This window comes from Catharus ustulatus, chromosome 5 (genome assembly GCF_009819885.2).
Source record: "Catharus ustulatus isolate bCatUst1 chromosome 5, bCatUst1.pri.v2, whole genome shotgun sequence".
NCBI classification, from domain to species: Eukaryota; Metazoa; Chordata; class Aves; order Passeriformes; family Turdidae; genus Catharus; species Catharus ustulatus.
This window is the reverse complement of record NC_046225.1, coordinates 5,303,971-5,328,438: the sequence shown is the minus strand read 5'-3', so window position 1 is coordinate 5,328,438 and position 24,468 is coordinate 5,303,971. Positions and strand designations below refer to the sequence as shown.

At 42.7% G+C, this 24,468-nt stretch overlaps 1 protein-coding gene across 1 annotated transcript in view; it reads right to left on the bottom strand.

Annotated features, from left to right (window-relative positions):
- Window positions 1–24,468, bottom strand: part of FAT4 (FAT atypical cadherin 4) — a 117,491-nt gene that overhangs the window by 18,928 nt on the left and 74,095 nt on the right. Inside the window, exons 7-10 of the mRNA XM_033060977.1 lie at window positions 15,752–15,932; window positions 12,190–12,440; window positions 5,578–9,927; window positions 499–603 (exon numbers count right to left, since the gene is read on the bottom strand). Coding sequence (XP_032916868.1) covers window positions 499–603; window positions 5,578–9,927; window positions 12,190–12,440; window positions 15,752–15,932 — 4,887 coding nt within the window. The remainder of the gene's footprint in view (window positions 1–498; window positions 604–5,577; window positions 9,928–12,189; window positions 12,441–15,751; window positions 15,933–24,468) is intronic.

The following is a 24,468-nucleotide window of genomic DNA, read 5'->3' as shown; positions in this document are numbered from 1 at the left end:
CTTCAGCTCCATTAGAAGTGCCTGTTATTCATCAGGAGAGCTTTGTTATCTTCATACCTCCTCCTTCAGACTGAACTTTGGATATTTTAGTGGTGAAGGTACTTTAGCCCTGATCCAGCTGTGGTTGAGCTAAGTTTCTTCTTTAGGAAGTCAGTGGTCTTGATTTAAGTATTACAAACATCCATTCTTACTTCTGGACATATCTATCTATCTATCTAATCAGCAATATTCTTTCTAATTTTTAGGCACTGAGTTGTTTTGTTTTGTGTGAGAGAGAAAGGACCTGCTACTAATTCTGACAAATATGAATTTGTAGTCACCACATCGCTTTTTAATTTGCTTTTAAAGAAAAATTAGTTAGTTGATTCTCTAAATACATGCAGTTTTTACGGATCTTGAATCATTTTCAAACAAGAAATAATTTATACTGGTAAAAATAGATAGAACTAGGAATAGGGAAAGGGGAGATGAAGAGGAGAGGAGGAGAAGGGTACTCACCGAAGGGACAGTGGCAGAAATACCCCTCCAGCCCACTTTGGCAGGACCCACCATTGAAACAGGGGTTGCACTCACAGTAGTTGACAGTGGAGTCACACGTTTTCCCTGTGGTGAGAACAAAAGGAATTTCCAGGTCAGACTATTTAGGGAAATAGGGAAGTCAGGCTGGTGCTGTAGGTAATGAGGTTATGAACCAATGCTGAACACATGACCAGGAGAAGGGTGCAGGGACCAGCTCTGGGATGGAGAGATGCTGCTCCCAGCCCTGTCACAGTATTCACTTTCCAAGTGTCTCATTGTGATTACAGGTACTGGTGGACTGCAGTTTCAATTGCATTGAATTACATTTTTTAAAATTTTATTTACTGGTGTCTATAAAAGAGAGATCACGCAACTAAAGGCAATGCTGAAGTAAAGAACTATAAAAATGTGTATTTTTTTTCTCCCTGTTGAGTGCAATATACTCATGAGTGCAAAGGAGATACAGACAGCCCTTGCTGGACCCTGCACGAGCAGGTCATGCTGAACAGAGGCTGCTATTGTACATTATATGATTTTTTGTATTTTTCCTCATCAATTACAACCTCCTTCCTGACTTGGAGAGACCACAGTCCTCTGGAGCTAAAACAAGCTACCCTGGATACAGTCCTTTCCTAAGCAGACATTGTACATGTGGTAAATATTATTCCCCAGAGAACAAACTGAAATCACATAATTCATTTCAGCAAGGAAGGGGACCAAGAGAAAAAGTGAAGATTTTAGCAGACACCAAATACAGACATGAGTATTCTTTGTATGAAACTAAAATTTTCTTTGCATGGAAACATTAACTACAAAAATATTGGTCTTCATTTCTAAGGTTTTTTTTATTGCTTGGCTTTGATGAGTTTAGCAACACTTCCACTACATGCCACTCCTGGAACCTGTCATCAGCAGTGCCAGCCTTCACTGCCTGTGCTCAACAAAAACTTAAAAGTATTGATATGTTTGTCCTCCCTGTTTCACTGCAGAAATTCACAAAACCAGCCACAGTCTCCCAGACTTCTCCTGAACTCCATCTCAGCCAGGCTACATCCACAAAGCGAGGGCTAAGATTGTCTCAATGCTTCTTTTTGCACTGATATTAATTATTTTATTCTTACACCATATGCATACGTTTAAGTTAAAAGCACAACATGAGCTCGCACAGGGGGTGTCCATTCTTGTGTGTCACATAGATCTTGTAATTTTACATCTCCCACGACAGGAATGCACAATAGGCAGTCCTTAGAGGCTGCTGGCTCTTCAAAAAGACCTGCAGAAAACCAGGACTGTGCTTTATGAACTCTGCTGCCTTTTCCAGAGTTTTACAACTTGAGTCACCTAATGAAGAAAACCTCTTGTTTTTTCTCCCCCTCTTCCACGTTTCTGTTTAACCTGCAGTCTGCAAGGAGCTCTTCCATGTGAGCAGCAGCTCTCCATGTGTGACTGCAAGCAGGATGGAAATGGAGCGCTGGAGGATTCCTGTGGTTAATACGTCACTTGTAGATGCACCATAAATCCAGGAAACTTTTCCAGTGTCTGAATCTAATTATGCTTTGGGGGTATTTATTTATGTTTTATTCTCTAATGGGCATGACTGAAGGATGAGCTAACTTTTTATGTGAGATTTTGCTGTTTTCTTTTGTTTTCAATTTATGGCCCGTAGTAGAGATCTTTGACTCATGAAGGGAGAGCACACTGCAAGAGTGAGACAGACATGCTTAAAATAGCCCAGTGATGTTGCTCAGTTTTCACAAAAATCAAGTGTAGCTAAAAAGGCTTACTCAGATTTTTGCAGTTCAGTCTAACTAAATACTCTTCTTTTTCTCAGCCAGCATTAAAGCTGGCACATTTGCTGAGTCAGCAGGAGAATATGGGTATTTATTTCAGCTGCACTTACTTTAACCAATGAATAACAGCATCTTCCTCATGCTTAACTATTGTCTGAAGAGTTGTTGAAACCAACAGAAGTGTGTTTAGAATAACAGGATTATGGAATCATGGAAGGGTTTGGGTTGGAAAAGGCCTTAAAAACCATCTTGTTCCAACCCCCTACCATGGGCAGGCACATCTTCCACAAGACCAAGTTGCTCAAAATCCCATTTAAATTGGCCTAGATGAAAACTGAAGTTAGCTGAGTTATAGATCAGTTCTCAGCTGAAATTCTGAAAGATGCAAGGTATTCATTTCTGCCATCAGAAAGATCTTTTTCTGAAGACCATGAAAATTAGGAGAATGCTGGATAATTGGTAACAGACAGCATGCAACATTTATCATTCATCACCTCCAGCTGATGCTATCACAGGCAGGGGCTTATGCAAAAATCTAAGTTCCTCAGACTTTTTTTTTAATTGAAAATTGTAACAGGAACAGATACCAGCTGAATGCTTTTGAGCTAAGATTTCAGCTGATTTGAGAGTTTTAGTTCTTGTGGTTCTCTGTGTCCATCTTTTAAAGTGGTTGTTCTAATATTCTAATCTTGCATTTGAAACAACTTCACAAACCTACATTCCTTCATCTTAATGAATCCTGGAAAACAGGAAATGGAGGGTTCAAAGGAAGGGCAGACAACTACTGTAAATCACCAAGCATATTCCCTCCAGAAAGTGATTATTTTAAAAACAAAACCTGTTCATCATTAAGAGATATAATTATAACAGATTGTTCAAACCCTAATGATGTTGCTCTGAGGTAATCAGTCTTTATAATCCTATCCAGTGAAAAGAATGACATTACCTTTTGCAGTATGATGAAGTGAAATGCAGCTGACAAAACAGAATAAATCAAGGAAAAGTAAGACTCTCAGTTTTCAGGTACACCATTATAAAAAGGCTACAGCTTGTGCACTCTAATTTACAGTGAACAGAGAGTCTGTCCCAAAAAATACTGATTTCTACTTGCATGCACCACCATGTAAATGCTATTTTTTTTACCAAGCATGCAAATTCAATTATGAGACTGTATTTTCATTCCAACAGAAGCAGCAGAGCTATGTATATGGGGAACTGAATTAGAAATCCACTATTTTGGATGCCACTTTTTTGTTGTTATTGAGGCACTCAAGGCTTATATTCATGAACAGTTTGAGCCTTTCTTTTTACATCCACTGTGGCTATCTTTAATCACATGTGAATGCAAATTAAGAGCCCAAGCAGCTGTGTTCTCTTTCTGTTGGCAGTATAATAATGACATAATAGCCTCTATGTCAAGCATTCTCAAACAATCAGTACACTGACATTTGTTTGCAGAACTTACTGAATATTTAATTTGCAGAATTTCAAATATGCTTTTGCAGACATAAAATGTCTAAATATACCGTGTGTTAATCGTGATCTTATCTAATAAGCTCTGCTGATATTAAACTCCAAAGATATTTTGTCTTTTAATTACACTGGTGCCATTTGTTTTCTGTCTTGATCAATTAATCTCAGGACACTTTAATAACTCTTGATTCTGCAATGGCCAACTGATTAAACAACATCTGACTCCCAAATAGAAACGTCTGCCTCGGTGGCAGTCCATTTTAAGGTTATTTGTGTTGACAAGGAGTTTAAGAAAGCTCCTATCAGATGCCACATTTAATTCATGGCATGAAAGAAATCCAACACTTCAAACTCTAAGAGTCTCTCATCACATGCTCTTGGTAAAAATACTCATCTTTTTTTTTTTTTTTCAACTTGTCACATGCAGTGCTTGGTTTTCAGCTGACATAAGGATTGAGCATTAAAGCACAAGCTTTAATACCAGAAGAAATCAGCTGGATGCTTCATAAATGTTTCAAATTACAGTCTAGAGGCACAGACTCTAGTTTGCTGCTAGAGTTAATGAAGTGTTTTTCTTCACTGCAACAGCAAACTCACGCCCATGCACTCTCTGGTGCGAACGATCTCAAGAGTTACAGGCCATAGGTGCCCTAGAATTATTCTGCCATGATGCTCCTGGCAAAATAATTTGATGTGCTAACACAACATGAAATAAAATCCTGGATTGGTAACTTAATTAGAACTGCTTGTCAATTAACAACAAATTGCTGCTGGCCTGAGGCTCAGGAGCACATTTGTGAGGTTCACACAGAAGACCTCATCAGCATCCTTGACACTGCACTGAATATGTATCCACTGCTGCAGCTGTGATTTAAATTAACTAGCTAAACCTTTACTTTGAAATTAATTAGCTTTCTCCTCCGTTCTCTCCTGCACAGATCTGCTTTGAGTGAAAAACCCAAAGGAACAGTGGATCCCTCCATGGGTTACAGGTGAGCTGTGGTGGTGGTGGCGAGTCCCACACCAGAATGGACACAGCTGGGCTGAGCTGGGGCTTCTGCAATACAGAAATACTCCTTGGAACAGGCATTGAAAGCCTTGCCTAATCTCCTCTGGTTAGATTTTTTTTTCTGATTTCTATAAAGAGTGGTTATAAGCACTGGTTAAAATTGTTCAGACCTTCCTTAAATATTCTTCTCATGGCAAAAGCAAAGACCAGCCTGCTTCTCTAGGGTTACAAGGATGCTGTGTTTGAATGTGTAATAAATACCAGGCAAAAAGTACTCAGAAGGGGTAGGAATGCTGCACACATTTCTGCCCTTAATGAAAAAAATAAGTGACAAAGGGACAAAATACAGAACAGAGAGGTTGACCATTTTGCCTTAATTCTGGTTTTTCCCATATCCTTCATCTGTTTTCTCTCCTGCAAGTAATTTGGGGCAGAGGCTTATTTTCTTGCTTGGCACACTTCTAGCAGAATTGAAATGCTCCCACATTATGCATAACAATAACATGTACAGAAAAATCATACTTAAGCATTGGAAATGGTTTCCACACATTTAAAAAAATTTGAACAGCTCTCTCAAAAATCCTTCTGTTCTAATGCAAATCAGGTAAGCGAGATCTGCCTTGGGAGAGAGCTAAAATAAAAAAATATTGCGGGGCACCTGGCCTTCTGAGTTTTCACACTATTAATGCCTCATTTTGCACGGCCTCTTCATGTACTGGGGGTGCATGTGTATAGAAAAACTGGGGCTAGGCATGTCCCACCATCTTTACACAGGTAAAGACGTACCTGTGTAGCCGCTTTTACAGACGCAGTTGAAGCTTCCCGGGAAGTTCTGGCAGGCAGCGCCGTTGCGGCAGGGGTTGGACAGGCACTCGTTGACGTCCCTCTCGCAAGCCATGCCGGTGAAGCCCTCGGGGCAGCTGCAGGAGAAGCCCCCCACCAGGTTGTGGCAGGTGCCGCCGTTGTGGCAGGGCGAGGGCAGGCACTCGTCGACGTCGGTCTCGCACAGGCTGCCCTCGTAGCCCGGCAGGCAGCGGCACACGAAGGGCCGCAGGGGCTCGTTGGCCACCACGATGACGGGCACGCTCTCGTGCGTCCTCAGCGCCGGGCCCACCGCCAGCCTCCTCAGGCAGCTGCCCCCGTTCTGGCAGGGGCTCTGCAGGCACCAGTCGTGATCCACGGCCTCGACGCGCACCCCGCTCTGGCGGAACAGCACGTCCTTGATGCTCTCGAAGAAGGTGGCCACGCCGCTGGGGCTCACGTACTGGTTGTTGGCGCGCCTGACGGCCGCCATCAGGAAGGTGTGGTTGCCGTCCTCGTGCAGGCCGTAGAGCTGCACGGCCGTGCCCAGCCCCGTCAGCTGGGAGCTGGCGATGCGCAGGAAGTGCAGGTAGTGGTTGGTGAGGAAGTCCCGCACGCCGTGGGCGCTCAGGCGCAGCAGGACGCTGCTGTCGATGGTGGCGTTGCTGAAGGCCGCGAAGAAGACGCGGACGCTGCTGGTGACGGCGCCGTGCAGCCCGTCGCTGCTGAGCACCGCCAGCTCGAACGCGCCGTCCGTGGACCTGGCCTGCGAGTGCAGCTCGCAGGTGCCCCCCGGAATGCTGAACAGGCTGGTGACTCCTGAGGTGAGGGAGCACTGGAAGCTGTCCAGCACGTCTGGATCCTGAGGCTTTACGTTGCCCAAAATTCCACCTGGGAAGAGGTTGCCATAATAATGAACAAAGATTTCTACCGTTCTGGGCTGAGACGGGTTGTCGTTTTGGTCTATTACCTTGATCTGCACAGTTCCTGTGGAAGACATCTGAGGAACGCCAGAGTCCCTCGTAATCACTGAGAGGTAGAAATCGCTGATTTGCTCCCTGTCGATCTCCCTGGTCGTCGTCAGGACTCCAGCGGTGCTGAGGCTGAAGTAGCTGGTGGCAGGGCCAGTGCTCAGCAAGTAATATGTGAAAGGACCTTGGTTGGGAGGGAGATCGGGATCCGACGACTGAAGCGTCATCACCAGAGTTCCCGCGCGGTTGTTCTCCAGGACTTCTCCCTGCCTGGTGGACAAGGTAGGGCCGTTGTCGTTGATATCCTCCAAAGTCACCAGCAGAGAGGCACTGCCTGTGGCAGACGGCGTTCCGGAATCGATGGCCAGCACAGACAGGTTGTAGACGGGCAGCGTTTCTCGGTCCAGCTCCGCAGTGACCGTCACCTGCCCCGTCTGTGGGTTGATGGAAAAGGCGCTGTTCTCGTTGCCAGAGCCGATGAAATAGGAAAACCTGCTCCAGCTGGGGACAGAATCTGAATCGAAGGCGCTGACGAACGTGACATGGGTGCCTGGCGGGACACCCTCGCTGATCTGTACGTTGTAGGTTCCCAAGGTAAAAACAGGAGGATCGTTGGCATCCAGGATTGTGATATTAACAGTTACTTCGTCTATATCTGCACCACGAATGCTCCCCAGATTTTTTGCAAGGACTTTCAAAGAGATTCGTTCTTCTTTTTCTCTGTCAAGAGGTCCTGAAACGTAGATCTGGCCACTTTTCTCATCTATCTGGAAGCCCTTCTTTCTGCTGTTGCCAAAGATGAGGTAGTGGACTTCTCCATCAATTCCCATGTCACGATCACTTGCAAAAACTTCACCTACAACAGTACCTTTGGGGGCTGCCTCGGAAACCTCAAAATAATAAAGCTTGGACACAAAGCGGGGCACATATTCATTTGTCCCTTGTAAGTGGATGTTGACGGTAGCAAAGCTGCACCTCTCTTCATCTGGAACATTAAAAGCCTTTACCGTTAAATGGTAACTCTGCTTCGTTTCATAATCCAAAAATCCCTGGGTGGTGATGGTTCCAGTGTTGGGGTCAATGACAAAGAGGTCACTGTCTGAGGACTGGATGGCGTACGCAATCACAGCGTTAGACCCGGAGTCAGCATCAGTGGCGTTTAAACAAATGACAGTTGTCCCACTGGGGGCGTTTTCTAGCACGGTGGGGAAGTACTCCTCAGGGCTGAACGCTGGGGAGTTATCATTGACATCAATGACGTTCACAGTGACACTGCAGTAGCCTGTTCGGGACACCCATCCTCCATCCGTGGCAGTAACAACCAGCTCGTGCTTTTGGTGTAGCTCAAAATCAAGTGGTTTGGCCAGCGTCAGTGTACCAGTGGTCGTGTTAATAGCAAAGATTCCAGCTTCATTTCCAGAGGAAATGTTGTATCTGATCAAGCCGTTCATAGCAGCATCTCTGTCTCGTGCTGAAACCGTCCTGACCACTGTTCCAACAGAGTGGCTCTCCGGGATAGTAACACTCATGCGGCTCTGGGAAAACTCTGGGGTATGGTAATTTTCTTCTGTCACTACTATTTCAACAGCTACCTCGGATGAGAGTGGGGGATTACCCTTGTCCTTGGCTTTCACTTTAAACAGGAAGTTTTTGTTCAAATCAGCCATTAGTGAAGATGACACAGAAATCCAGCCCGTACTCCTGTCCAGTCTGAATTTATTAGTTTTGCTCTCATCAGAGATGAAGTACTCCACTTCAGAATTCAAGCCAAAGTCCTTGTCATCCACTGCAGTAACTTTAATTAGATTTGTGCCAACCCTGACGTTCTTAGTAACAGGAGTGAAATATTTGGGAGCGAGGAAGAGCGGTGCGTTGTCATTGCTGTCCACTACATTTATGGTGACGGTGGTCTCACTCACTAACGGGGGACTGCCCCGGTCTGATGATGTCACGATGAAGCTGTGCCTGTTGATGTTGACATTGCTGGAACCGCTGGAGTTTTGGTACCTCAAGTACTGCTTGTTGAAAATCTCTCCCGTGGTTGCGTTAATGCGGAAGAACTCGGACTGGGATTTTATGAAGTAGAAGACTTGACCATTGGAGCCTTCATCCGGATCGGTGGCTGAAACCTGGGTGACCTTTAGCCCAATCCCAGGAAGCTCGGGGCACTCCAGGTAATAGGATGGTTTTGTAAATCGTGGGGCATTGTCATTGATGTCTGTGACAAATATGGTGACATCTGTGCTCACGGTCCACCCCGAGTCATGCGCAGAGACCCTGATTCTGTAGCGGTCGGTGTCCTCCCTGTTCAGGGGTCTGCTGATGGTGATGTCCCCAGTGCTGGGATTTATGGTGAACGGGAGACTCGTGTCCCTTATGGAGTACCTGCTGACTGCATTCACCCCAACGTCCTCATCTGATGTGGTGACTCGTGTTACTGTAAAGCCCAGAGGTGCATTTTCAGGCACAGAAGCACTGAATATCTGTGAAAACCTCGGAGCGTTGTCATTTTCATCTAAAATATTAATGATGACTTTGACAGTCGTGCTCTGGAGCGGAATGCCTTTATCTGAAGCTTTTATGGTTAGTGTGTACTGAGACAGTTTCTCCCTGTCCAAGGGCCGGACACTTCTGATCTCCCCAGTGGCTCGATTGATGCTGAAACTGTTTTCGGTGTTGCCCTCAATTATTTCATAGTTCAGCTGCCCATTTAGACCACTGTCTCTGTCGACAGCAGCCACTGTCAGTATCTTCCGTGGGGACAGGTTCTCCGCTACTTCTGCAATGAAGGGATCCTGCTCAAACTCCGGCACGTTATCATTGACATCAAGCACTGATACTTCCAGTTTCTTGTATGAGGAGAAGGGGGGGAAGCCTGTGTCTCTGGCCTCAACCCACACCACATATTTCTGTACAGCTTCGAAATCCAAAGCCCGCCCTACAGAAAGCTGTCCTGTCACCTGGTCCACCAGGAAGGTGCTGCCCAGGTTACCACTGGCGATGTAATAGGACAAGGAGCCTCCTCTGGCTGAAGATCCAGAGACGGTGGTGACAAGTGTCCCAACTGCTTGGTTTTCAGGGAATGTGAAGGTCTCCTGCTCTGCCTGAACACGAGGAAACTCGGCTTTGTCCACAAACCTCACGGTGACAGTGGTAGAGTCTGTCTTGGGGTGCTGGCCGCCGTCCCTCACGTGAACAGAAATGGTGACTTCAGACTCTCCCGCCAGTGGCTTTGCAGCCAGGATTGCCCCCCTTGCTGGATCAATGTGGAATTTCTCAGAGTTCTTCCCCACGAGGGAATAATGGAGCTCAGCGTTGGAGCCGGCATCTGCGTCGGTGACGGTGACAGCAAACACGAATGAGCCTGAAATGGAGAACAAAGCTCGGTCAGTCCTTCAATGACTGTGAGAAATATGATGCCAGCCTTTCCCCTGGAAGCACATCCCAGAGCAGTATGCTCTTCCTCGCTCTGCCCTGAACATCAACTGCTTTTTTCACAAAAAAGTGACTTCAGCAAGGGGCAGGTGAGCCTGTGAGTCCACAAAACATGCACGCAGCCAAAAACGCTGATCTGAAAAACAGGACACTGCATTCAGAGAGATCTTAGTAACTGGGAAACAGACCTGCAGCTTTTTGGAGGTCTATCATCCTGCTTCTAGAACATCCACACAATAAAAACCATAAACCCAGTAAGACTGAATGCTATTTTGATTTTTAAAATTATTCTTAGCCTATTAAGGTTACATAAGTGAACAGGCAGCATCCATGGACATTTACCCTACACCACTGTCCTGTGCAATCCCTCCTCTTCCTATTCCCCAGGCGCTGCTCCTTTCTCCCTACTAGCCCCTTACTTCTAATTTTCTAAGAGCATTCCAAGGAACAGCAACTAAGAGGACTGCATTTTTAAAAGCACACTGGTAAAACAGAAATACAAAACTACTGCACAGTATTGCAACACTATGATTACACTCAGACTTTTCAGGTCTCTGGAATTTATGCTTCACAATAAGCTTGGCTGTATGGGCACCATTTGCATTATCCTCTACATTTGCTGACTTGCAAGGAAAACCCAGGGTGTTCTTCCTCACCAGACTTTACAGATCCAATGCACGGCACGTCCTTCAAATTTGACACTGTCCAACCAATTTGGAGAACACTGTTGATGTTTTACTGTTACTGAAGTTTAGAAAATACCCAGGTTTGTATAAAATTCATGCTGTTTTCAACCTCTTAAGGGAAAATCATTTACAGGCAGGAATGACTTTGACAGCAACCCTTAAATCTGTACTTCATGTCACTATTTGTCATGTGCAGTGATTTGAACTCCAAGGGCAGGAATATTTAGACAAGAACAATATTCAAACTCCTGTGAGAAATGGGACAGGAAAAAATGAAGATTTTTGTGCTTCAGTGATTCATATTATTCTATTAATATTATTACTAGTTCCCCTTTTAAAATTCAATTAAAAATATTGAAAAGAAAAGAAAGTTGTAAATAAGAAAGTGGATACATCCCCAGGTTTTTGCTAAGTTAAAAACAGAGTAAACATAGCTCAGGTTTCTAGTTTCAAGAGATTTCATACAAAAAGCACCCAAAAAGATAGTGCCAGAAAACATCAGGTCAACCTATGTGTACTCCTTTACTCCTCAAGAAAAGAAGTTAAAGAAACACCCCAAAACCAACCAGACAAAGGCATTAGTCAGATTACATGAAGTTTCACCAATTTAATAATAAAACAATTTCATAATGTTGCTCTGGAAACGGAGAAGAATTGTAAACAAATTCATTCTTCCATAACAAGGAAAAGTATTTGCAATTGTTTAAAATTAAGAAACAAAATCTAAGACATGGAAATAAGATTTTATTTTCTGTTAAAGGAGAATTTGTTTTGTAAACCATTTGTCATGGAATTGTCTCTGTAGGCATCACATATCCAAGTATGTGAACATGGACTGAACCAGGAATTAACTCCTGTGTTGAGTGAAGTAACTTTAATTTGGGTGTAGGCTCCACAAAAGCAAGATTGCTGCTTGATTACTTTTATTTTATTTTACTTCATCACTTGGCTCAAGGAAAGGCAACGTAATTAACATTTGACATAGGCATGGCATTTTTGGAAGAGGTTATCAAAATCCTGTTTAGGAATTGCTCAGAGGAGACTTTCAGAAATAAAAACAGGCCATTGCCTTCCTAACCCTGGCAAAACAATAACTTTTTAGAGTGGGAGATCATTTACAGTACATCTACATTATGTAACTACAGGAACATAATTGAATTTGGAAGGGAGGAACACGATAGAAAAAACCTGCTAAATCGTGGACGGCAAATTAAGGTTTGTTATTCCTCATTGCCATGCAGCACAAGGATAATACCAGGAAAACAGCTGCAGAGGAACATCACAGAAACATTTCTGGTTTATATTTCATTAAGATGTTGCCCAGAGAAGCTGTGAATGCCCATCTCTGAAGAGTTCATAGCCAGGTTGAGATGGGATTTGATTTAGTGGAAGACATCCCAGCCCATGGCAGGTGGGTTGCTGCTAGATGATCTCTAAAGTCCCTTCCAACCCAAAGCACTCCATGACTCTGTTTGTGGGAGTGCTTTTTGCAGAGAGCAGGTTACCTGCAGCGGTGGGCGAGGGGACGTGGGTGACGTAGGGGTGGTGCTGGAATTTGGGTGGGTTGTCGTTGACGTCGGCCACGGACACGAGCACGCTGGTGGAGCTGGAGAGAGCCCTGGGCGAGCCCCCATCGCTGGCCACCACCACCAGGGTGTAGTTCTCCCTCTCCTCTCGGTCCAGGAGGGCGCTGGTGATGATCTGCCCCGTAGAAGGGTTGATGGTGAATTGTGAATTGCCACCCATGAGCCTGTAGCTGTTTGGAGAGGAAAACCAAGGAAGACAGATTGGATCAGCATCTCAAAAGGCAGTTTGCTGCCTTAAGGTAATAACCATTGTCTGTACTCTTCAGACCACCATGCTGATGGGTATCAATACAGACAGTCAGATTTTCTTCTGACTCTCCATCTGCCTTCACTGTTTCACTTTTTCAAAGTTCAAAAATGACATTTCCAGGGACTTCCATAGCTGTTTAACACAGATTTCTAATACATGAGCTGACTTAAGCCTTTGGATATTTGAAGACGCCATTGGACATACTCTGAAAACTGCCTACTGGAGGCATCCTTTAGTGCTGATTTCCCTGGGCTAATGCCTTAACTGTTACTCCAAAAGGCTGATGTAGCTCTTCACTGAACCTGCTGAACATAATCATAAAAAGTACTGCTTTTTGAAATAAAACTATGACAGTTCTACAAAATAAAATGAACATTTAATATCCATATTGTTTCCTTACACTCAGTTTTGCTATTCAAGATTTCAATGTTAATTTACAGTAATTCATAGCAAATTAGTAACCACAGAGCTCTGTTAACAGAGGCTAATTGGGACCAGAGTTTGATCCTCAGTGGGTGCATGTGTGTGTGCACACATCCCTGTGTAATCTGGTTAAGAACTGTGTGCTCACTGCAGGCACATTGTAGAGGCTACCTCTGGCTTCCTACCAGGTCTATCCTTTCTCTTGGAATGCTTATCTAGCTTATGTTCATACAGAATGAATCTCAAAGACGTATTTTTAAAGGTGCTTGGTTAATATTACCTTTTTTTAATAATTCAGATAATGGATTTTTGAGAAAACAATGGAAACAAAAACTGGCTCAAATGAACAATTCTCATATTCAGTATCATAACCTAACACAGCTGTGGTTGGCACTGCTCCTCTGCTAGAGCACAGCATCAGCTTTTCTGAGGAATGATTCTATGAAGGACTAAAGTGGCTTTAATGAAAGAGACTAATATTCCTATCTTCACCTCTTTAAGACCAGAACAGGTTCTGACAGCAGCAGTAACACAGCCCAGAGGCTGCACTGAGAGGGTTGAGAGCCAGCCTGTGTAATAAACTGTGGCAACTTCTCCTGCTCAGTCATTAATCTCTACACAATGCCACGAGCACACTTTAATTGCTTAATTATGATATAATGTGATGGCCATATGCAATTATTCTCCAGCCATAGCACTGTGCACCTAGAATAGAAAGAATGTGCACAAAGCCTAAAGCACCACTTAAATCTCCCTAAACAGCAGCACCAGGCACATTTCATCTGTGATTTGCAGTGATTTAACCCTGAGTGGGGTATTGCAGAGACAGAAATTTTCTCTTCTGTGTTTCCACATATATGTAGAGGCTCAAATGTTAGCACTGGAAAGAACCCATGAATTTATTCTTTTTTTAAAAAGGAAATAATAAAGACATTATACATTTGTCATAAGATATTCTGAATTATATCTGAATGTAAACCAACTGGACAGTGTACAAATGTCTCAACATAACTGCAAAAAATCCAAACTCAACCCAAAACAAACTAAACAAAACCAAAACCAAAAACCCCTTGAAACTGTAATGGTGGCAAGGGGCGTAAAAGGAATTTGATCCAAACACTTAAAATTTGGCCTTTTGACTCTTATTTCTGCTGTCTGTAACAGGACTGCTCAAGTGTGCATTGCCATTTACAACCCCATCACCCTCCTTTAATGACTTCACAGGTTATCACCAGAAACAGGAGAACCAGAGTTGGCATGTATGGACAGGTGGCAGTTTTGCAGAAGATTAAACACTTCTTTTGAAACACAGCACATTTTTTGACTTTACATGAGAATGTTAGCCAAGGATTTTAAATATCCCTTTTGGAAACCAAAGGTTTAATTTTGAACAGACTCTACCAAGACTGAAAAGGAGTTTCTGAGTGCTCAGCACCTCTGACAAGATGACTGCACATGTTCTGGTCTTTCTGGCTTTCACCAGTTTTGTAATACCAGTCATACTTTAAGATCTACTTTAAATGCTGAATCTGGACAAGTTCTGTCCAAGAAAAACAAAGTCTCTTCCTGAGCCTACAGAGTGTAAAACAAAACCTGAAAACAATGTTTTAATAGCTACTTATGAAGGGGAAAAATATTTTTTATCAACTAATTCTATGATGAGGTACTGAGTGAATGACAAAGACTAATGGTAGAGATATTAAAGCAATTTAACCACACTAAAGAAATCCAAGAGCACTCTGATAATTTCTGATTATGGGATGTAATCATTACAGTCATTCATGCTTTGCATGGAATTCTTTTTTTATAAAGGAGCTTGCCAGAAATAGTTTCTTAGACTATGAGTGAACAGAATTAAAAGCTTCACTGTTTCACAATTTAATAAATGGCAATTTTGGATGATTTTCAAATATCTAAAGATGTCTAAACGTCAAGCTTCTATTTTTGGCTTGTAGCTAGGTGGAAAGAAAATATTTCAGTATTTTATGGACATTGCTTTGCCATAACATAGTTCTGTTCTATTTTACTTCATTTAAAAAAAAAAGTGACACTGTGGTATTCTTATGCTCTCTGAAGAAGGAACTGAGTTGAACTAACAAAGGTAAATAAGGATGGTATTTTTATATCCTGCTTTGTGAGTTTGGAAACAGTGATGCTTGCAGCCACAATAGTTAAATGTGGTCAGATTAAGAACTATCACAAATTTGCTTTGCATTCCATTCACAGTGTATGTGTCCTCAGTGGATAATGTTCAGCTTGTCTCTGCCCCTCAGCATCTTCATTACTCTTCTCTGTGGAATTTTCAGTGCCCAGTTAAGTTCCATCAACTGAGCCCTGCAAACCCTTTGGCATGCAGTCCAAAAATGCCAAATTCCAACTTTTTACCAGTTTTATGAATGGCATAAGCTTTATGTCTTACTTTGGGTAATTTTCATGCTAAACAGAAGACATTAATTGACCAAAGCTTCACTCAAGGAGCACATCTGCTTTCAGTGAAAATTGCTCACTACATGAAAAGGTGTGAATGCAGCAGCAAGGCAGGTAGTGGGTGCAGGTGCAAATTAAACTGGTTTGCTTTTCACTCAGTAAAAAAATTAAGTAACTCCACAACTCTATTTGTCCTCAATACAACTCTAAAAGCCTATAAGCAACAAAAAGACAGATTTGTCCCAGTAATTTAGTTACACACATAAAGCTGTTCTATTTTGTCTCACAGCTCTAAGGCACGCTGGTGATGGACACTGGGGAAAAGGAAATCTTCAGGCAAGACATGAGGCAGTGTCACATGGAGCAACAGTAATAACCTACCTAATAACAGCATTTGTAGAAGCATCAGCATCCGAGGAGTTTACGAGCAAAATATCCGTCCCCGTGGGAGCATCCTCCGGAACAGTGGCCAAATACATGTTAAAGGCAAACGTGGGGACGTTGTCATTGACATCATCCACTCTGACAGCAATGGTTCCAGTGCCAGTGAGGGCAGGAGATCCTGAGGGAAAGGGGGGATACAAAGTGCTAGAGGTTACAAACACCAGCATGCTCATCAGAGGTCTGCCAGCCCCGATTTAGAGCCCAGCGCTTGAGCGTGTCACAGCTCGCAGAGCAGGAAAGCCAGCTCGACACAGAGGACAGGGTCAGGTCTGCTTCAAAGTCATCCTGACATAAAGTACAAGTTGTGAAAGACCAAAAAAAAAAAAAAAAAAAAAAAAAAAAAAAAAAAAAAAAAAAAAATTTTTATTTTTCTTGTTCCACCTAATTCCAGAAATATTTTGTAATACAAGCTCAGTGGAAAAAGATGGTCTTGGAACAGCTCAGAAAGCCTTCCTGTAACAATTAGGACCAATTTGAAGATGTGGTTGACTTTCCTATTCCTCTGCAAGAAGACCTTCAAAGGTGGCATGCTGACAGACGTGAAGACTCCAGCCCTCAATTTATTCATCCGCAGAACAAATAGAGTGGGAACAGTGGCAAACCCCAGCTTTCCACATGGCTTTTCCACTGCTGGTCGCACCCCTGACCTGGGGAGACCTTCTGGCAGCGGCTGAGAAGGTTGCAATGAGTCTCCAGACTCACTCTGTCCATAGAAGCAACCATCTATAGCAGCAAATAATGCTCGCTCCAATGGGATAGTGGCTTACGGGAAATCAGACTGAACTTATTTAACCCAGGGCTTTCATCCTCCTTGTTGTTCTAAACTTAACTCTGATGAGCAGCAACAAGCATGAAATAGCATGTTTATTCATGTGCAATCTCTCAGCATTTGTCCTCCTAAGCTCTTCCTTTGTCAAATACAAAAAAAAAGACAATGAAGACTTTTACAAGTTCATGTTAGTTTTGTCAGTCCATTCATTACACTTCTTTTCAGCCAAGAATCAGCAAGACATCTTCTGCTAACCAAATTCCTGCCCTGGAAAAAAAGGCATCATTCCTTTCTTTGAATACATAGGAAGGAGAAGGAAAAAAGTGATAGCAGATAAAAACACTTCAGTTATGGCCCCTTTTACTCAAAAGACAATTGATGACTGTGCCTGTTTTACCCAAGACTGCACTGCTTTCCCCTTCCATCTCAGATACAACAATTCAGCACTTGCTGGAGTGGAAGAAAAGCCAGGATAATGAAATGCTTTGGGCCAGAGAGTGGTGGAATCCTTGGAAATTGCACGGAGCTGTCACTTGATGGAACACAGGCTGCCCCGTGTGACCGCTCCAGCCCTTCCAGCCCCGCGGATGATTGGGTCACTGCTACCCAGGGTTAGTGCTGGAGCTCAGCCTCAGGGTGGGAAGGAGGCAGGCTCTGCTCCTGGCTCTCATCTGCTCCCAGCAAAGGGCTCAAACACCAAGTTCTTACATAAAAGGAGAAATAACAACCCGCTCTCCTGTGTGTTAACCCTTGAAGGCTGAAGAAGCGATGCAGGGAGCAGCCTCAGCATGGGAAGGAGGATTTTTCACCACAGAACGCTTTGCAGTAATGTGGTTTAATGCCCAAATGGGCTGAATGACAGAGGTTCCAATAGAGAGGTGTTATAAATCTCACAAAGCTGGGTCTGGAGGCTGCTGATCAGAGGGGAAGGATCATAACACCGAGGAAAGAACAGGCAAGCCAAGGAGTATAGGTTTCACATCACACAATAGAGGCCTTTCTCTGCTCTAGTCTGAGGTAATTCACCCTGCCAATTAATACGCTTTCAGCCAGGAAGGTTACATTAAGGCAATAAGTCTGACTCATTTTTTAACCCTTTTTTTTTTTTTTTTTTTACCTCACGATTTTGTCATTTAGCCAAACACATATAGATAGAAAAGGCTGCAAAAGTGTTCTTGATTGCTGAAATATTGCCTGTGAAGTGTTTATTATTACTGCATTAAACGAGAGAGAGTCCTCAGCGGCGTTTGCTGCGTGTGTCATCAAGCTCTGGCCTTCCAAACGCATTTTATTGACATTCATCTCGCAGCTAATGAAATGAAAGGTTGAAAGTTGTAAAGTTTCGCAGCTGATTAAACAATTTATATATAATTCAGGAATTAATCTTGGGCAAGTCACATTCAAAGAGCATCGGTAATGCAGTTCAGCCCGGAAAAGAAAGCTAACTCACAGCTAAAACCTGAAACTCACTGTTTCAAATGTATTTGCTAAGACAAAGCCAAGGCCAGAAAATTCAGCTGTGGGTTTAGCCACAGAAATGAACAGAGGTGGCAGCGCCTTTAGATCCCAACCTTTGCCTGGTTCCCCAATCCATATTCTCCAATTCCCCTTCCTCCCTGAGTGTCCAGGAGGCACCATGCAGTGTGGTGTGGGCTCATTTGTGTCAGCCCCAGGGAAGGGGCTGTGCCAGCCAAGCACCACAGCAACCAAATTAGCTGGGGTAATGTAAGTAACCCAGACCTCATCAGCGTCAGCCTGTGGCTGCAGAGTGCTCACAGAGCCATCCCAGAAGTCCCATATTAATTCAGCTGTTTGTAACATCCCAAGTCGCTGCTCCTCGGTTCTAAACCCCAAACCTTTCTCATCTTACTTGGATGGAAAAACTCACGTATTTACATTGGTTTCCTGTCTGTGGAGTTATCCAGATATGGGTTTTTTTTGCCCTCCAAGTAAAATATCACGTCCACAAATTCACTCCTTTATTCTATTACACCGAAAGACAAAGTTGCAATTTCACAGAGAGTCCTCAAAGCTTTTACTCGGTTGAAATTAAACGACTAGCTCACATTTCTGCAGTTACTGAGAAATATAAGAAGAGGAAATTACAAATGAAGTAATTTCATATGGAAAAGAAATAGCTCGGGGCCAAATTCTACCGTCCTCAGTGAACTTCCAGCGAAAGCTGTGCTTGCAAAAGGACCACAGAATTTGGCCCTTGGTAATAAGCAGGTTTCATAAAATGTACATGTCATATTTGTGGTGGGAGAAGTAGTTTCCACAGCCAGGCTGAGTTCCCAGATTTCTTCGTTTTGCCTCAATAGCAGATCTTCCCCACGTCAGTTAATTCTTATTATGGTAGAGCATCACCCCTATTCCATTCAAACTGCTCTTAATATTTTGCATGAATAAGTGCAGGAAGTGTAGTGTAAGTTCTGCAATATTAGCCAAACACACAAGATGACCCCAAACCATTCTTAATAAACCAGACATGTTACAACCTACCTAAAATTGCTGTACACAGCCACACAAGCCTCTGAGTACTTTTAAAAACAGCCCTGAGGGCTAAAGCCACAAAGAAATATACACTCTTCCCTTAGTGAGCCTGCATTAAAAATTTCTATGATTTTTCATGATAGCCTGAACTACTTTTCAGCAGAAGCAGCACACATTTCTTTGTCAGACACTCCTCATTTAGAGTATTTCTCTAGTGTTATACAACTAGTAGGGTTTTTTTTCCAAATCCCAAAATACTATGTCTCACAAAGTCTTAGAATATCCCTGTTGGAAAAAAAAGCTTTCTAGAAAGATGGAGTGAAGGAACCAAATGATGAATAATGAAAGAACATAAAATTGGCTATATGGTAGAGATTGAATTGGCTCTTCCTGTTCAGTGAGTATCAAATCTTTAAAATTTATAAGATGGTGCCATCCATATATTATTGTCATTATAACTGTGCATTTCCCATCTGTGCACTGAGGTCTGTTTCTGTGAACTGCACAGTTTATTTTCTAGGTGGCAGCTGTACATATACACTAAGCAGACAGTCCCACAAACGTCCACACACGTCACTGCTGAAACAGAGATTAACCTGGGAGAGTGTCAAAGTAGTAACGCTGAGTTCAGGGGGAAAATTGCTTCCCACGGATGTTCTTCCAAAAGTTTCAGCTTTTTTTTTGCTTACATCTGCAAGTAAACATGTGTCTGGGGATGAAGAGAAGGAGCAGAGCTTGGGAGCCTGCTCCTGGGAGGCTGTGGTGGAGGGTGAGTTGCAGAGAGAGGTTATGAGAGGCCAGCTTGGGCTGGCTCCCCTCTCTCCATGGGACACTGGGGAAGCGTGTCCTGAAACAGCCATGGGGAATGTGGGTCAGGCAGCACTGGATGTCTCTTGTCCCAGCTAGATGGTGAAGAACCACGAGCAGGTTTTCTGCTCCATTCACCCAGGCTTGCCTGAGGCTGACCACCACAAAAAATATGATGGTATTTGCAATTTTTTTTACCTTAAGATTTGCAACAAGCGCTCTCAATTTTTTCCCCTCTCTGCCCAGCAGAGGTGGGATGAAAAACATTGGTTTTGTGCAGTAATTCAAGCAGAAAAAAGGAAAATAAATGAAGGAAGGCAACAGTGAGGAGAAATACCATTTAACCTGACAATCTCTATTTTCAAATGCTGAACAACCAGCAAAGAGAGGTCAACACACCATTCTGGATGAGCTCACCACAAGCCACACATTGCCCTGATGCTTCAAAGACACAAAGTCACCCACCAGGGATGCTCCCAAAGACTGCTTCCACTTCTGCCTTGGTCTATCCATGGGAGCACCATGTCCCTTGTTCTGGGGAATGGGGAAGGTGAATTGTTTGGGTTCCCTGTTTGGGCTGTTTGGGCTCCCTGGAATCCCCCAGCACATGGCAGTGTCTGCTCTGGTACATATCCAGCTCTCCTCACCCCATCTGGGTGACTGGGGAATGATCACAGCACTCAGAGCACTGGAGCAGCAAGAAAAAGCCACGAAAGGAAACTTGCAAAGCCATTCAGGCTCTTCAAGAAAGCTCAGGAAAAGATGATGCTATTGGAAATTATCTCGGCTGTGTGGTGCTGTTTGGCTCACAGTAAAAATTAGAAATAGGAGAATGTGTCCAGCACACCATCCACATATTGTTTGAAGCCTTAATGGTTTCTAGGTCCTGTCTGCACCATGCTTAGCACAGCAGATAGTAAAACCATCATTCCTTTCAAAAACCAGGAACTCAGAAGTTTTTGCCAGCATTAAAATATCACAATCACATGCTAGAAAATGAACAATAAACTTAAGCAAAAACCCACAGATAAATTTCACTAAAATGAAAAAAAAAAAAGGATTAAAATTAAATAAAATTAATCTAAATGACTAATCAAGACTCATCCTGCAGGCAGTTCACCATGTTTTGTGCTAAATTAAACACATCATTATCCTGAAAATTGGAAAGCGATTTAACAGAAATGGAATTTTTGCCTCAGTGAAATGTGTTGCTTTGCAACAAAGTGGATTTCACTTCTCCAGTCAAACACTCAGTGAATGAGCCCCAGGGCCAGGAGTTGTGTGTGTTATCACAGAGAATTAACTTTTTCACTCAAGTAAACAAGGCCTTTCTCACAATAAAGTGGCCAATCTTTCTAAAGGCATTTAAATGCAGATGGAGTGTGCTGAGCCTCACTCAACTGGTGAGTTTTAAAATAAACACAGAGCTAGATTAAGTGAAATAGCCTGTATTACACTCTGCATTTCTAGTGCACACGAAGCTTGATTTGGAACATGGATAGCTTTAACTAATTTTCCAAGAACACAGAAGAAACTGTGTCTGTGAAATGAGAAAAAGTAGTCCTTTTCACAAGATTGCACCACAAGTATTTGTCCTGGCTGGTTATGTTGACTGTGCTTTGTTTTCTTCTTACTCAATTTTTCACCACAGGCTGTCATGCTAAGTCTTAAAAAAACCTGGTGAACCTAGATTATTTTGAGACAAAAGCTGAAAGAAGTGGCTAATGAAAGATATTAAAAAAGTTAGAAGCAATCCTACTCTCAATCAGTTCAGAGGGTGACTGAAAGAGACCATGGAGGAAACTCAGATTTTCAAAATTACTGAGTGTGCCAAATTCCAATTCATCTCATAATTAGGTATGAAGTAGAAGCTGATCCCAAAGTTGATTTGACAGAACTTGACCTTCAAAAACTACAGGAATAGATTGATAATTGGGACAGATCTGTAGTTTTGCAAGGATTATCTAAAAATAATTAAAAAACCCAAACAACAGGGACTTTCTGTATGACATCAGGTATCAGAAAAGTCAATAGCATCCCCCATCTAACAGCCTAAACAATCTGGGAGCAAACTGAACTAAATTTGAGAACATAAAAAAAAGTGAAAATAAAATAATAAAATTAATTAATTAATTAATTAATCCCTAGACCAGAGTCCAACCTATGAATTCATCAAGCTTTGGAGCTCCAGGACAGGGGCAGCATCACATGACAACAGATTTAATATGCTGTTGAAAGAACAGGACTTGCAGGCACACAGAGAGGAAATTTTAAGGCCTCTGGTGCATGTACACATTTCCCTATCCCTGCTCTCTTCCTCTGATCAGGAGCAGCTTCCTGCAGCTGTTAACCCAGAGAGGTAAAAAAAAAAAAAAAGCTGGAGCACTGTTACAGACCTACAGGAACACAAACACAGACTGAGAACAAAACACATGCAATAAAGAAAAAATATATATTTAGCACAGCTTCAAGATGTTCAACAATCTCACACATACATACTGCACAGAAATGCATTCATTTCCAAAGATCCTGCCTTCTACCAAATGTTTAAAAACAACAGTCAAGGAAAATGCTGAACTTAATGATCATAAAATCATGGCATATGACAGGTTGTAAAGGTGCAAGGAAGAAATTGTTCCCTGTGAGGGTAGCAGGGCTCTGGCACAGCTTGCCCAGGGAAGTTGTGGGTGCCCCATCCCTGGAAGGGTCCCAGGACAGTTTGGATGGGGCTTGGAGTGACCTGGTCCAAAGGAAGGTACCCCTAACTGTGGCAGTGGGTTATTATTTGATGAGATTTCTTCCATCCCAAACCATTTTATGATCTCCCATTGCATGCAAAAAGCAAGTGGTGCTGGAAGAGTGGGCATGGCCATGTGCCCCACCCCAGGGCTCTGGTGACAGAAGTGAGATTGGAAGAAAGTGGAACTGCAGCTCAGAAGAAAGGCAGAGCCATTAAAAAAATACATTTTCTTAAAACCACCAAATTACTCCTCCTTGTTCTAAGTTATTGCTGTAAACAGAAAAAACTGGCTCCTGCAGGGACTGCTGACTAAGGCAATTTTTGATGGCTTGTGACTCCTGAATATCCCACAGCGAAATTCCTGTAATGCACGATTTTGAATTACGCCTGAAAAACACCCTGCATAAATAGAGAAGATTAACCAGCAGGATAAGTGTTCAGGCCATATGTGCATGTTTTACTTGTTTTATCCTTGCAATTAAAGCTTCCTGAAATTGTACTTTCGTATTTGAAGATCGAGCTAGCAGACTTACAATTTATAAGGTGTAATGTTTAATTTAAAAAATGGTTTAAGATCACCGAGGCTGGAAAAAATCTTAGTATTTCTCAAAGGCTGATAAACTGCTCAGCAATTACTCTAAGTATTCTTCTGCAAAACAGATCACATTCAGAGATCTCATCAGCAGATATGAAATGCAATTTCACAGGTAAGTGATGTAAGCAGAAGGACAATTTAAAATTAAGTTTCATGCAGAAGTTCCAAACTAATCAGAGCAAGATGAATGAATGAAGAGGTAAGGGAGGAAGTGTGATGGCTTGAAAACTGAAAAACAGACAATTCCTTCTAACTTGAAAATTTTTAAATATTAAGCTTGCTTTCCAGTTTAAATAAATGAACCTGGTTTTTTTTAAAGAGATATACCTTTTTTCCCCCACAAAACTAGTTTGAAAATGAAGTGCCATGTATTATTTCAATTTGAGTGAAATTCTTTTATTGTTTTTACAGATATTTCAGCTTGAGCTGGCCAGCCTGAGCCCTTTGTCAACCTGAATATGAGTTCTGCCTGCACCCCACCCCAGAGGAACTTACATGCTTGGATTCAGCCCAGAGAATCTCACTGGACTGTGTAGAAATTAGAAGTTTTAAGTCCAAAAAGAGGACTAAATGCCTCAAATGGAATTTGGGGGCTGTATTGTTGTCTGAGGGGTTGGGCTAAAGCCCTCCTCTCCTTTGGGGAGGAAAGGTGTCACATCCTATAGACACTGACATGCTCTGCTCCCTGCCAATCACTCCTCAGGGGACATCAGAGTGCCACAAACACAGCTTCTGGAGTTTTGGTCTTCTAGGGAAAAATGTCAAAGTGCTAAAGACAACATGAACACTATGAACTCATTGATGAGTGTCACCATCTCAGTTCTTTCAAGGCACCATTTAGAAATAAATTAAAAAATCATGAGGAACTACTGCATCAACAGTTTTAAAAGAACATATAGCATTAAAAGAGGGAAGTATCCATAGCATCAATAGTATTAAAAGAGAAAAAAAAATAAAGCAAATGAAATAGAGAACCACTAAAACTAGACTAGAGCAGACAGCATTGACACAGGGAAGAGCTACCATAAATACAAGGAAATAAATGGAGCTGGGACAGAACCCAACATTCATTTTGAAACAGCTGTGCCATAAAACAAGACCAGAGAAAAGAACTACTAAGCACCAAGGTGAGCAGACATCAGCTTCATTTAGCCCAGCAAAGCCTCAGCAATGGGTGTATTTAGACATAGAAAACCTGCCAAACAGGACATCTCCAGCTGAAACAAGTGAGTTGCTTGTTCGTTCTGACA